This window comes from Cicer arietinum, chromosome 5, assembly GCF_000331145.2.
Source record: "Cicer arietinum cultivar CDC Frontier isolate Library 1 chromosome 5, Cicar.CDCFrontier_v2.0, whole genome shotgun sequence".
Classification (NCBI taxonomy): domain Eukaryota; kingdom Viridiplantae; phylum Streptophyta; class Magnoliopsida; order Fabales; family Fabaceae; genus Cicer; species Cicer arietinum.
In genome coordinates this window covers 49,855,826-49,869,287 of record NC_021164.2, presented here as the reverse complement: position 1 = coordinate 49,869,287, position 13,462 = coordinate 49,855,826, and the positions used below count along the sequence as shown (strand labels likewise).

General features: G+C 32.3%; 1 protein-coding gene across 1 annotated transcript in view; it reads left to right on the top strand.

The window, feature by feature from the left end:
* Positions 1 to 3,931, top strand: part of LOC101509624 (DEAD-box ATP-dependent RNA helicase 28) — a 10,342-nt gene extending 6,411 nt beyond the window's left edge. The window contains exons 11-19 of the mRNA XM_004500080.4: positions 97 to 158; positions 315 to 411; positions 903 to 1,021; positions 1,113 to 1,155; positions 1,301 to 1,402; positions 1,862 to 1,963; positions 2,065 to 2,151; positions 2,263 to 2,549; positions 3,551 to 3,931. Coding sequence (XP_004500137.1) covers positions 97 to 158; positions 315 to 411; positions 903 to 1,021; positions 1,113 to 1,155; positions 1,301 to 1,402; positions 1,862 to 1,963; positions 2,065 to 2,151; positions 2,263 to 2,549; positions 3,551 to 3,566 — 915 coding nt within the window. The 3' untranslated portion in view covers positions 3,567 to 3,931. The remainder of the gene's footprint in view (positions 1 to 96; positions 159 to 314; positions 412 to 902; positions 1,022 to 1,112; positions 1,156 to 1,300; positions 1,403 to 1,861; positions 1,964 to 2,064; positions 2,152 to 2,262; positions 2,550 to 3,550) is intronic.
* Positions 3,932 to 13,462: the final 9,531 nt, after the last annotated feature.

Here is a 13,462-nt window from a genome sequence, read left to right as displayed (position 1 = left end):
CCCCAACCAAACTCTATACAAGTTTATGGCCTGCATTTAGCATTTTCTTTTTCCATTTTGAATATAGATTTGACAGTCACTTAATTTTACTTATAGGGTCTTGACATCATTGGTGTTCAAACTGTTATCAATTTTGCATGTCCACGTGATCTTACCAGGTATACTCTATAAAACATAGTTGATAACCGAAATTTTTCCCTTGACGACATGTTTTGACATTAGCATTGTACTTGTACATCCTGTAGTTGTTGTCACCTTAATTATAATCTCATTCTCTTTGTGCTAACGACTTTCATATTTTATCATCTCTGAAGCTATGTTCATCGAGTGGGTCGTACTGCAAGAGCTGGAAGAGCAGGATCTGCTGTCACGTTTGTTACTGATAATGACCGGTCACTTCTAAAATCTATTGTGAGTATCATTTGGAGAGTTCTTTTTGTATTGGCTTTGTCAATTTCGTTGTGCACTTTTCCTTACAAGATAAAAAAAGTCATACAATCTGATCTAAGATTTTAGGTCTCAGATACATAGATTCTATCAATAAACATTACTTAACTTTCCCTGTGAGTTATTAAGGTTTGACATTTCACGAGAAGTCTTCTACATCATTCATAGTTCATCCTTTACAGAGAAACAGCCATTCATTATATATCTACTGATTTTATGGTCTGGATTACATGGACCTTTAATGTTGATTATTTAATGCTGACTATACATACAAACTAAAAAAAGAAAAAGAAAGTTGAAGTGTTTATTCTGCTAGTAATTTGGTTTTCCTATTTGAAAGGTCTATTGATTCTCTGTTAAGGGATATAAGATACAAACAGAAATAAGAAAAAGAAAGTTGACGTGTTAATCAGGCCAGTATATAATTTTTCTTGTGAATATTTTCAATTAATTAGGCAAAGAGGGCCGGTTCAAAGCTGAAAAGCCGCATTGTTGCAGAGCAATCTATACTCAAATGGTCTCAAGTAATTGAGCAAATGGAGGATCAAGTTTCTGAAGTCCTTCAGGAAGAGAGGTTTTGATTAAAATTTAGTTGTTAAGGTTTCATTGTTGTTTCTTTTAATTTTATAATATTGCACTGGATTCTTATTTTTTAAATTCTCCAGGGAAGAAAGGATCCTAAGGAAAGCTGAAATGGAGGCCACAAAGGTATTTATTACAATGTAATTTTGATTGGTTGTTGACACCCTATCTTAAGGAACAACATTTCCAAAGTAGCATCACTTTTAAAAGTACTGTGCTGTATTCTGTGAATTTGATCAGTTCAATTTCTCGTCTTTATATGATATTGCAGGCTGAAAACATGATTGCACATAGAGAAGAGATCTTCTCCCGCCCCAAAAGAACTTGGTTTGTTACAGAGAAGGAGAAGAAGCTTTCGGCAAAAGCAGCCAAGGTACGGCGTTGTTTTAATTTGCTGATATTCCCTTAAATGCAGGCATTGGTTCTCCCATTTCACAGTGTATCACTATAGAAGTCTAAGAACAATCTGATTAGTGATCAACTGTGTCTAGCCAGGCCATCCAAGTTCTTAGTGTTATATATTAGCCAGGGTTAGTGTTAATTCAATGATTCAATCCCAGCCACAGTGCCACACACATATGCTATCCTTAAACTAAGTTTGCTTCTAATTGATTATACCGTATATACATGACATGCTACAGTAAATACCTAACATTTTCTCAACAAGTATTATGCTTTTGAAGAAGGCTGGCTATCTCCCTTCTATGTTGTGCATTCTTTAGCAATGTTGGTGGCATGCAGGCCGAATTAGTCACGTTGTTGGTTTCAATTCTCCAAATCTTGGGTAAAATGTAGCCTGATGTTAATGAAAAACCGAAATGACTGTCAACAGGCATCCATGGATAAGGAAAATGGTTCTTCTGGGAAGGAGGTAATGAGTGCTCAGCAAGCTGAAGACCTTAAAATGAAGGAAAAGAGGAAGCGGGAGCGAGAGGTAATAAGTGTTTTCCGATTTTGATATAAAATGTACACCAGCGTGCTTGCATGCTTTGTTACAACTTACATGTTCACTTGATGGAAATATCTTTGATGCAGAAAAATTTGCCTAGAAAGAAGCGCAGAAAATTGGAAGCAGCTAGAGAGATGTTGGAGGATGAGGAGCAAGATCACAAGCCAGTAAAAGTAAGCGCTCCTTACCTGTTAACTTTCTCTAAATATGGTTAAGGTTGGAATGTATTTCTTGTTCCACACTTTCTGTTACACTGAAAATGAAATGCATGAATAAAATTGCAGGGTAAGGGGGCAGATGAGATAGAAAAGGGAGGAATGTCACTTGTTGATCTTGCATACCGACGTGCCAAAGCAGTGAAGGCCACCAAGAGGGCACTAGATTCTGGAAAGATTGTGAAGAAGCCTCAAAAGAAATCTAATAATAAAAAATCTAGTTCTTCCCGAAAGCCTTCTTCAAGGACAGAAGAGATGCGGGAGCTTTTCCAGACTGACATGAAGGATAAAAAGCCAAAATCAAGAGGTCCTGGAGTAGGAAAGAAAGCCAATAAATCATTCAAAAGCAAGTCAAGGTATGACTTACAAATTCTATCTCATTTTTGAAACTATTATCTGACTTTTTTAGGCATCGATAGAAATATTAGTTTTGTTTCTTTTCTGGGATCGTTCTGGTTATGAGAGGTCATCATAAAGTATAATGATATGATATAATCAATTGATTTTTTCCCGTCTCATTTTCATTATCTTGGTGATATAATCAAAATGTCTTCCTCTCCTCTAAATGGAAAGCAACACATAATTTCATCTTCTCTCTATTAACATAGTTCACTTCAAAAGTCTCACATTTTTTTATTAACAAGTTTAAATGAACACATATTTTAGAAAATAAAAACGAAAAATGTTTTCACAAAATAACCAAATTGTTTAATTTGTAAAAGCATTGTGTTTTTATTTTCTAAAGGATGTGTTCATATTAACTTGATGAGTGACTTTTGAAGTGAGCTATTGTTATGATGAGAAGATAAAAAACTAGTTAATGAAGATATATATTTTAAAAAATAACAGAAAACAATTTTAACATTTTCACTGTTTTTAGAAATGTAGATAATTGTTCACTTCAAAAGTCTTTTACCTCCTTATTAACTAGTAAAATTAACACAAACTTTAGAAAATGAAAATAGGAAATGTTTTCACAAAGTAAATGATCCTTTAATTTTTTATATTGTTTTATTTTCTATTGTTTAAATGTGGTATATCATTGAACGCACTTCTAAAGATACATTATGTGGTGAAAGCCAAAATAAACACTCCAAATTTTCTTGTTTGTCCCTATTTACTACTAACGAGATGCTACTGTTTTCCTTCAATATAAATATTTCCCGTTTTATTTATTGAAGTGGTTATATTTGTGGTAAATGAAAAATTGGTTGCAATCAGTTTTTCTTTAATTTATTTTGTATTCTAAAACATGATGAAATGATTGAACTGGTGTGATTTTTTGCATCTCAACATATATTATAAACTTGTTTATGCAATGCTAATAAAATAAAATGTTATTCAAATTCTCGTTCAGGTACAAGAGGAAGTAGCCTGTGAGGCTAATAGTCCTTGTCATACATTGCATGGAACGTCAGGAAACTTGCAATGACTATCCTTATTAATGACCTCACAATCAGATCTTGTTAAATGCTTATGCCATATATATCCACTACATTTTTGGACCATCTTGTGAATTGCACCTCATTCCTCTGCCGGTTTTGATGTGTTTAATCAATCAAAAGGATGGTGCGATGCCAATATTATTACATTTAAAATTAAATTGTATTGTATAATAATCTTTGATTGTTATCCCAATTAAATTTATAGTTGATCAATTTTGTAATCCTACAATTAGATTGAGTTCCAAATGTTATCAACAGAAAAATATTGAAAGAAACTCTTAAATTTTGTTTGCTTTTGCTTCTTTTGTACATTTGTTTTTGTTTTTTGGGGTTTGAACCTTCCGGTTCTTAGGGAGGGAGTCTAATAATCAAGAATTCGAATAAGAAGTAATCTGATCAAAAAGTTGTTTTAATCAAGATTTAAATTTAAGTTCTCTAATATAGCTTAAGACTCTTAATAAACATAATATGGGAGACTATGTCCCAAATTAATTATTATTATAATAATTATAATAAATTACTAAATTTGATCTTTGGTTTGGTAGTGTGTCAAGTTCTGGTAGTTGTGTAAAGTATGTGCTACACTTGATGATTCTAATAGTAAGTTATTGTAGAAGACCACGTGAGTCGTTGACTTATGTATCTTATATTAAATTAATAAAAACATATACTATAGGTTATGCATTCTTGTATCCATTAAGTTGCTTTGAAGACTGTTCGATGTTGGACTTCGATGCAACAACATGAAACACATCTTAAGTCAATAATTGAATCATCAATTGTTCAATAAATGATGAGTATAGACTTCTATTTTTTGTTTTTCAAGATACAAATTTGATCATTAACTTACAAAACGATTCAATATGATATACTAAGGAGCATTTTGAAGAATCCAATAAAAAAAACTTTTTTTTTTGACAAAAAATAAAAAATTTATTAAGCAATCAAATAAGCTGAAACTGTATATTGAAATTGTATGTTGAAACAATTGCAAGAGTAATCATGAAGTTCTAAAACAAATCTAGAAGATTGCAACAATCAACTATAATCCAAAATAAGAACGATCTTAATTCGAGTCCTGTATTGCTTTTATAACAAAGAAAACTTCATGAAACATTATATACTTTTTTATACATAGGATAATTGACTCATTTGAATATTTTGCGATAGAAAAAAATTTATTATCACTTAATTATAAAGAAAATAAGTCAATATGTATATATCATTCGCAACACCATTCATTTATGCAACTTTTTGCCTTTTTACTCAATATATAAAAAAAATCTTGAAAAATCGTGTCTTTTTTTTTCTTTTAGCCAGAGGTGATTTGAAGAGTAAATTTTGATGAATTACAATAAACAATTGATAAAAATATTCAAATTATATTAAATAAAAAGTATCTGAAATATAATATCATCAATCTTAAAGATTATCCACAAATATTAATTCGGTGTTTACAAGAGTGTCTGCACCACTAAAATAGTAGAGGAATATGACCATTACTAACATATCATTTTCCCACTAATTATCATACATTTTTTCCAATGACATATATGTGATACTGAATAAGAGGGGAATAATGAATGTTTACGATTTCATCTTTTACTTAGTTACATATCCTTTATAAAATCAAAATTTGACATGGCTAGTTAATTAGCGGTTTTTTATGGTTCAATATAAATCGAGTATTATATTATACAAATATAAAAGTAGTTTAGTGTGATGTTGCAATAAAATGTTTAAAATTTTGATATAATTTAAAACACAATTTAATAAGCTATTTATCGTCGTTATAATTGTGAAGATATATACAAGTACACATGTTAATTGTGTCTAATAATGATTATAGAAGGATAATGCTTATAATATTACTTTTAGGCTTTCTTTGTAAACAACAAAATGTCGGAGACGTAACACTCCAGTTTTTAGAGCGTTAAAATTTGATGAATGATTTATAAAATAAAAGAGTTTCACTATAAATCGTTACACACAATCTAAACTTGTAGGAAATTATAGCTTTCAAAAGTTACATTACAATATTTAAATATGATCAAAAGATAGACCAAAAGGAAAACCAAGTTGATCAATAAAAGTCCCCTACAATAACTCGACATAATAAATTGTCCATGGATGTAACACAAAGTGTAAAGAGCTTGACTACTAATGTGAACCAAATACTTCCAGCGTCAACATCATTTGATTAAATATGACATTCAACCCAAACAAAAACATGTGCAAGAGTCTGTCACGTTTCGAAAACCGTCACTGTGACTGACGCACAAACTAATACTCATAGTCTGACAAGCCTATCGACCAACTTAACTATTAAGCAATTAAATAGTTCAAAATAGCCGTTACATTAAAACATAATTTTTATCAAAATTTCGACAAAGTATCCTATATAACTTCAACATTTTTAAATATTATAAAAATCCTGTTTAAATATTTAATCTAGTCAATATTTCAAAAGAGCAAATCTAAAAGTTTAATACATTCCACAAGGACTTTCTAGACTCAAAATAGCTGCAGGTATGTTAGAACCAGGATGGTTTGGAGAACAAATCCTTATCTTGATTTGATGATAACAAAAGGTATTTTGTGGGAGGAACTTAATGCACTAATAATTTAATTGAATGTACAAAAATAAGATAGACATGCCCATGATTAGAGCAAGCGCTCAAGATCAGAGAAAATGCCTCAAATAAGAGGAATCACGTCCACTAGAGGATACCACAAGAGAAACCAAACATATCAGAGGAAAGGAAACAATGAAAAGCAAACAAATCAGAGGAAAGGAACTATGCGCGTCCTTCGTTGTGTTGAATTGTGCATCAAAGGAAGCAACCAAATTAAGAGGAAATTGAATAAAAGGACAAATCAGAAAAAAAGAACAGCACACACCCTTTGTTGGCTTCAAAGGAGATGCCTCTGCATTTAAGTAACTAAGTCTAAGGACCTGACTTTGATGATCTGCCTCTGCCTTTAAGTAACCGAGTCTAAGGATCTGACTTTGATGATCTGCCTCTAAAGTTTTACATTTGAAGATAAGAATCTAAAGTCAAGTGCAACATGCTCCGATAAGTTGTCTCCAACAAAGCAACTTAGAGGCAATCATCTGACTCTAATATACAATGCTAAATCTACTTCTACTAGGTTGCCTTTGGCCAATAATTCAACACAAGAAGATGATTGAGTCTAACTATGAGAAAAGTCAATGCCTCTAATGAAAAAGGCAACACAACATGAAAAAGTCAATGACTCTGGAAAAAGTCAATGAATTTGACTATAATAAAAGTCATGACTCTGGAAGTTGACTCTGAAGACACATATTCTACACATGACTCAAAAACATAATATGATGAAGGCTCACTACCTCTGATTATAATATTGAAGATTCTAATCTCCAAGCAATTACTTTTTTCCACACTTCAATGGATTCAAGTGCCCAACCAATTACATTCTTAATTGCACCAAATTGATTATCTCATCAAATAGAAATGGTCCAATTCAAACTCACGACAACACATATGCGCAATCAAAGATAGAACATCCTAAAATAAAAGCAACAATCAAGAATTGAATGTCAGTAACCGTCAAATAACGATTGAGAATTGAATTTTAGCAACCGCCAAACAACGATAAGGAAATTCAAAGCTAAAGAACAAATAACAAATTCAAAGCAAAAATCAACTAAGCATCTAGACACAAATCAAAGCAACGGTCATTAGAATTTGAATGCAACGTGAATATTAGAAAATTGAAGTAACCAAAATTAAAAAATATGAATGTTGGAATCAGAATGTTTGAAGAAGAAGAATAACCAATTTGAAAAGCTCAAACAATTGGCATCTATAAAAAGTTCTCACCACTTGAGGAACTATAGACGAAGCAAGAAGAACAAAAAAAACTTATGCATGCTAAATATCAATCAATCATCAATCATAAATTACTTAGATTTTATTTAGAACTCAATTGTAATAGTACTCTAGTTGTGCTATGTCTTTTAGCAATACTGTAACCATTCTCTAGTGACAGTTAACCTAGAAATAGAAATTAAACACTTGTGTAACCTGACCCTATAATTGCTGTAAATCCTCAACGACTTGTGGTTTTCAAGTTGGATGTCAAGAAGACTTAACTGGTGAAAGTTAAGTGGTTGTAATCTATTTTCAATTATTGGATTAAATCCTTCTGGGTGAAGGGATGGACATAGCTATTGGGTTGGTAGTGAACCAGGATAAATTACTATGTTATCCCTCTTTCCTCCTTTTACTGCTTTTGATTTTTCTTGTTTTATTTTCACCATTTGTTAGCCCATACATTTCTTAAAAACCGAATACACAATTCAAACCTCATTTCTTATGTATTTTCCACCTACAATTGGCATTAGAGCTCGGTCTCAAGGCACGAGCACTTTATAGTGTTTGAGAAAAGATCCACCTTTCGAGTATGTCTAACTATGGGGATGATGCAATGGATGAAATGTTAGTAGACCTTTTTTGTTTTATGGGGAACACTTTGAGTACTGGAAGGACAAACTCAAAAGTTTCTTCATTTCCCAAGATCCTGAACTTTGTGATTTGATTGAAGATGGGTACACAACTCCTACAAATGTTGATGGTACTTAACTATCCATAAACGAAATGAGCCATAAGCAAAACAAATAGTATAAGATGCATCGTAAAGCTTGAACCTTTATGAGAAACTCAATCATGTTCAAAGAGTTTGATAAGTGCACTAATAAGGAAATCGATAACAATATATGATTGTTTCATTCTAACATATGAAGGAAATAAGTAGGGCCAAGAAGCAAAGGCCAACCTCTTAGTCAGGAAGTATGAGGTTTTTCAAATGGAGTAAGATGAAGACATCGATAAGATGTTCTCCAGATTCCAGAATCTCGTCTCAGGGATGAAGGTACTACAAAAGAGCTACATAACAACATACCATGTAAAAATGATTCTTAGAAGTGTACCCTACAAGTGGAGACCTAAAGTCATTGTCATTCAGGAATTGAACAATCTGCCTCTGGAAGAATTGATGAGCTTCCTCCAGTCTCATGAAGTTGAACTATCATAGGATTAGGCTAAGAAGAAGCAAAAATCTTTGGCTCTCATAACCAAAGAAAAGAAAGCCTTACAAGCAGATGAAGAATCAGACGATGATTTAGAAAGTGAGAATAATGGTCTAGACGCAAATAGATTATCCTTCGTTTCAAGGAGAATTCAACATATGTGGCACACAAAGAGATCTTTTTCCAAAAAGGATTTCAAGAAGTACTAGAGTAAAGATAAAGGTATTGACAAGAAGAAACCCACTTGTTTTGAATGCAATGAACTTGGACATTTCAAAGCATATTGTCCAATGCTTGAGAAAAGGAACTAGAGGAAAGAATCCACGACCAGGAAGAAAGGTATGATCACATGGGATGACTTTGATAATGAATCATCTGATGATGAAGAACTGGCAAAATTGGCTTTGATGGCTAACATAGACTCTAACTCTGGCTCAAAATATGATGAGGAAATTGAGGTATTTATTGATCTAACTCGTAGTGAATTAATAACTGCTTTAAATGATTTTTTGAATGAAAATCAGTCTATCTCTTCAAAACTAAAAAACCTAAAGAAAGCTTACAAGGATTTGAATAAGAATCATAACTCTCTTCAAACTGATTTTGGAAAATTAAAAAGAGAAAACTTAACTCTGAATGAAAAGTTTTGAAACTATTAGAGGTTAAAGTATACAACTGTGTTAAATATGAATTGGCATTATAAGATTTCCTAGAAAATGGTATAGATAGAAGCAAGCAAGCTTTAATGATCTATAGTGTGAGGCAAAATGGAAATATAGAAGTTGGGTTTATAGAATCAACACAAAATTCCAAATTAATTCCATCTCATTCTATGTGTGCATATTGTCATAAAAAAGACAAGAAGCCTATTAAGACTAACAAACTAAAACCCATCCATATTTGGGTACCTGGCCTATTCTATATTCGGTAGCCGTTCAATTAGTCAATCAGTCAGCAATCGTTCCATATTTGTTTAAGAGGTAATAATGAGTGTGTTTGTTTCAAAAAAAAGAAAAATCTATTATTTGATACAAAAAATAATTTTTTAGGATTTTAAAGGATGTTTGTTTCATATTTTTTAAAAATTATTTTAAGTAGGCTTTTAAATAGGCTTCCAGGCCAGACCAGACTTTTAAAAAGGCCAGGCTAGACCGAAAAAAAAGCTTATGATAGGCCGTAGGCCAAGCTTAGGCCTAAAAAATAAATCGTAGGCCAGGCTCAGGCCTTTCAAAGCCTGGCCTGGCCTGACCTATTCCCACCCCTACCTGTGACACCGTAAATCACAAAATAATATATATATATATATAATAATTTAAAACATATTTCTATAAAATTTGTAGCGGATAAATAAAAATCTATTTCAAAGAAAATAAAAACTTTTTATTTTTTAATTTAGGGTATCACGTTTCTCAAAAATTAAAAGGGACATTTTAAACTTCTTTACTCCAACAAAATAGTGCAATCTCAATAAGTCTGATTTAACTATAATTGATTTAATTCTAAAAACTTACTAGTACTTATAAGGTTTTCATACAGAAAATTATTTCAAATTAAATAAGTAAAATACAAATTACAACCCTTATTCCCGGTATCACCTATCAGAGCAGGGTTCCTCCCAAACTTGAACTTCAAGACTCATTAACCTGTAACAATTGCGATTTCGCAAATGCAGAGCCAAACTAGTCAAACACAAACAATGAAGGAGGTGAGTTTTAAAATCATGTTAATAGTATAATATAAGTAATGAGAACACGCAAACAATCATAATAGACCCGTATCATTACACAAACGTTCCTCAAAGAAAAACATCATATTATAAAGTCAAAACTGCTGGTATTTATGACCTCGCAATAATCGGAATGTATCAGTTCTTTAAGAAATTAAATCAATTTCATACACACAACGAAATTAAATTGCGGCATACAAGATTAGCAATTGCAAGTAGATGGATAAGAGATTAACCAAGATGCATGCAAGTCAAATTACCAGATTAAACAATATTACCTATCACAGAATATGTTTAACATGCATCTAATATTAATCACTTATACATATATTGCAAGATAGAAAATTAAAGGAGTTAAGGGTTAGAGAAGATTGCACCAAGAATTTATACTGGTTCAGTTGTCAACTTGACAACCTACATCCAGTCCTGAAAATCCAATCGGATTTCAGATTTTCTTCTCCAATAGAAAGAATCAATTAAAGATTGTCCAGTTTCATCCCCGAAACCTATCTATCTTAATGATCTCTTTCCTATTGATCACCCTCTGATCCTTGTAGATACTCAGCAATCTAACACAGAATCAAAGTACGACTCTTTCTTGTTGAACACTCTTCACCCAAGAAAGTAGTCACCAGTTTCTAGCTGGCTTTTCTCGCTTTCGTTTTTGTTTCAAAGAATTATTACAAACAGAATACAGGAAGAACAAAAAGTAGTCTTCAATCTTGGTCAATGTGACTTCTCACGATTCTGGATATTCAAGGATTGTTCATGAGAACCTTGTCTTTCAAGATCACTTTTCCAGCTCTCTTATTGATTGTTGATAATCTCTTTGGCTGTGATCTGAAAAAGCAATCTCAGTGTGTTAACCAAGTGTTATTGAGAGTTCTTTTGTATATCAAGAATATTCAAAGTGTTTAATCGATTGTTATTGAAAGAATGATTGAAGACAGTTTATATAGTTTCTGAAAAACATATTAATCAATCGATTTACCAATCGATTTCGTAAAGTGATAAACCAGTCTAATCGATTTGCCAATCGATTATCGTGTGTCTTGTTTTTCTTGAATCTTGAAACTATATAAGCCAATCGATTTACCAGTCGATTCTTTAAACAACATTTTTCAGTGATTATGTTAAGACTTATATGCATCGATTTCGTAATCGATTGCAGATGTTATGTTCAAAGTAAAACACATACCAATCGATTTCGTAATCGATTTATTAATTCTTCATAATCGATTAACAAATACTCAGAATCGATTTGGCCACAAGCTCAGAGTTCACTGTGATTTCCAAAAGTTCTTTCAATCGATTTGCCAATCGATTGTGTTTAAGTCAGTGACTCAGCTATTTTGATGTTAATCGACGTGCCAATCGATTTGTATGTATTTGTCTGAAAACGTTCTTACCTGGGGTTTAGTTCAATCGATTTCCCAATCGATTGCAACCAAACTTAACTTGATTGAAATTTTACACAATAGATTGTCCAATCGATTGTGTTTGTCACAGGGAAAGTTGTTTTGCAAATGATATTTAAGCAATCGATTTGCCAATCGATTACCCTTAAAACTGGGGTGTCACTGTGACTTGTACAATCGATTTCCCAATCGATTTATTTCAATCAGGTTTATTTGTGAGATGTATAATCGATTTGTCAATCGATTACCCTCAAAACTGGGGTGCTACTGACTTGTGCAATTTTCATTTCTAATTTAGTCAGTCGATTGCCCAATCGATTATACCAACACAAACAGTTGTGTTTCCTTACACCCTTGTTATGAAATCGATTTCCCAATCGATTTACTTCAGTCAAAAAATCAACTTTTGTTGATTTCTTGTGTTCCAAGCAATATGTTCCAAGTGTGTAGGATTGGATTGTTGTTCCTGAAATCTTGCTCAATTCAAATATTAGATTTATCATGTGGTGTATGAACATTGTATGTTTGTTAATTATGTCAAAATTAGGATTCAAAGGACTAAAGTCCAACAAAAACCACACAAAGAAAACCAATACATTTCACTATAACATCAAATCATCTCAGAAATTATTATCACACACAATACATATTAATCACAATAAAACAATCACAATAAAATACAGTGCTATGCATGAGCTTAGACTCTACTTCACAATGTGGTACCATTCTAACTCTGAAGTACTTGGTTAGGAGGCTTGATACTATGCCACCATCCTGGTGGACGGACAATTCAAATTGGCTTTGTCCCCATAGATCCCCTTAACTCAACTCGAGACATATATACGCGACAATTGAGGTAAACGTGTGTTGCATGGTAGCTCCCGACATTTGGAGTGCGACCTCCAAGTCACCTAGGAATTCCCCACCTGAATACCTCCAAGGTCTAACATTATTGTCTTAAGACTCAATAGCATACTGTCACGATCATGCTCATTCAGTTGTACTTCCCCGTAATCACCAGGCTTGTCAGACCTTACCTATATGATGACAAAATAATCTCCACTTCACAAATTCTCAATATTTATTTTCTCCCATCGTTAGCTTTGACTACTCCATTAAGAGCACCGTCGTTATGAATCATCACTATCTCATCAATTATGGGGTACTTCAATATTCTCATCACAATTTTATAATATCATTAATCATACATACTCATGATCATCATATAAACTCATCACAATTTTATAACATCACTATCATCAATCAAAAATCATCATTATCATCACGTAAACATATATCATACCATGCATCAATCTTTTATTATCACATCACATAAATTCGTCTACTCAAACATATGCACATAATTTCCTTCAACATCCAACATCACAATAATGACAAATATCAGCTACCACACAAGTATCGAAAATTAAATCAATCAACAACTTATAAACATTTCTATTTCACATTATAATCTCACAATTCTCATATTTCACATTAATCAATTTATCTCTCAAAGGGCTACTTTCGTACGTAGCGAGCCCCATATGAATCGTTGAGAAATATGGTTTTCCCGTTCATCTCACAATATATTATACTCATGAATTCA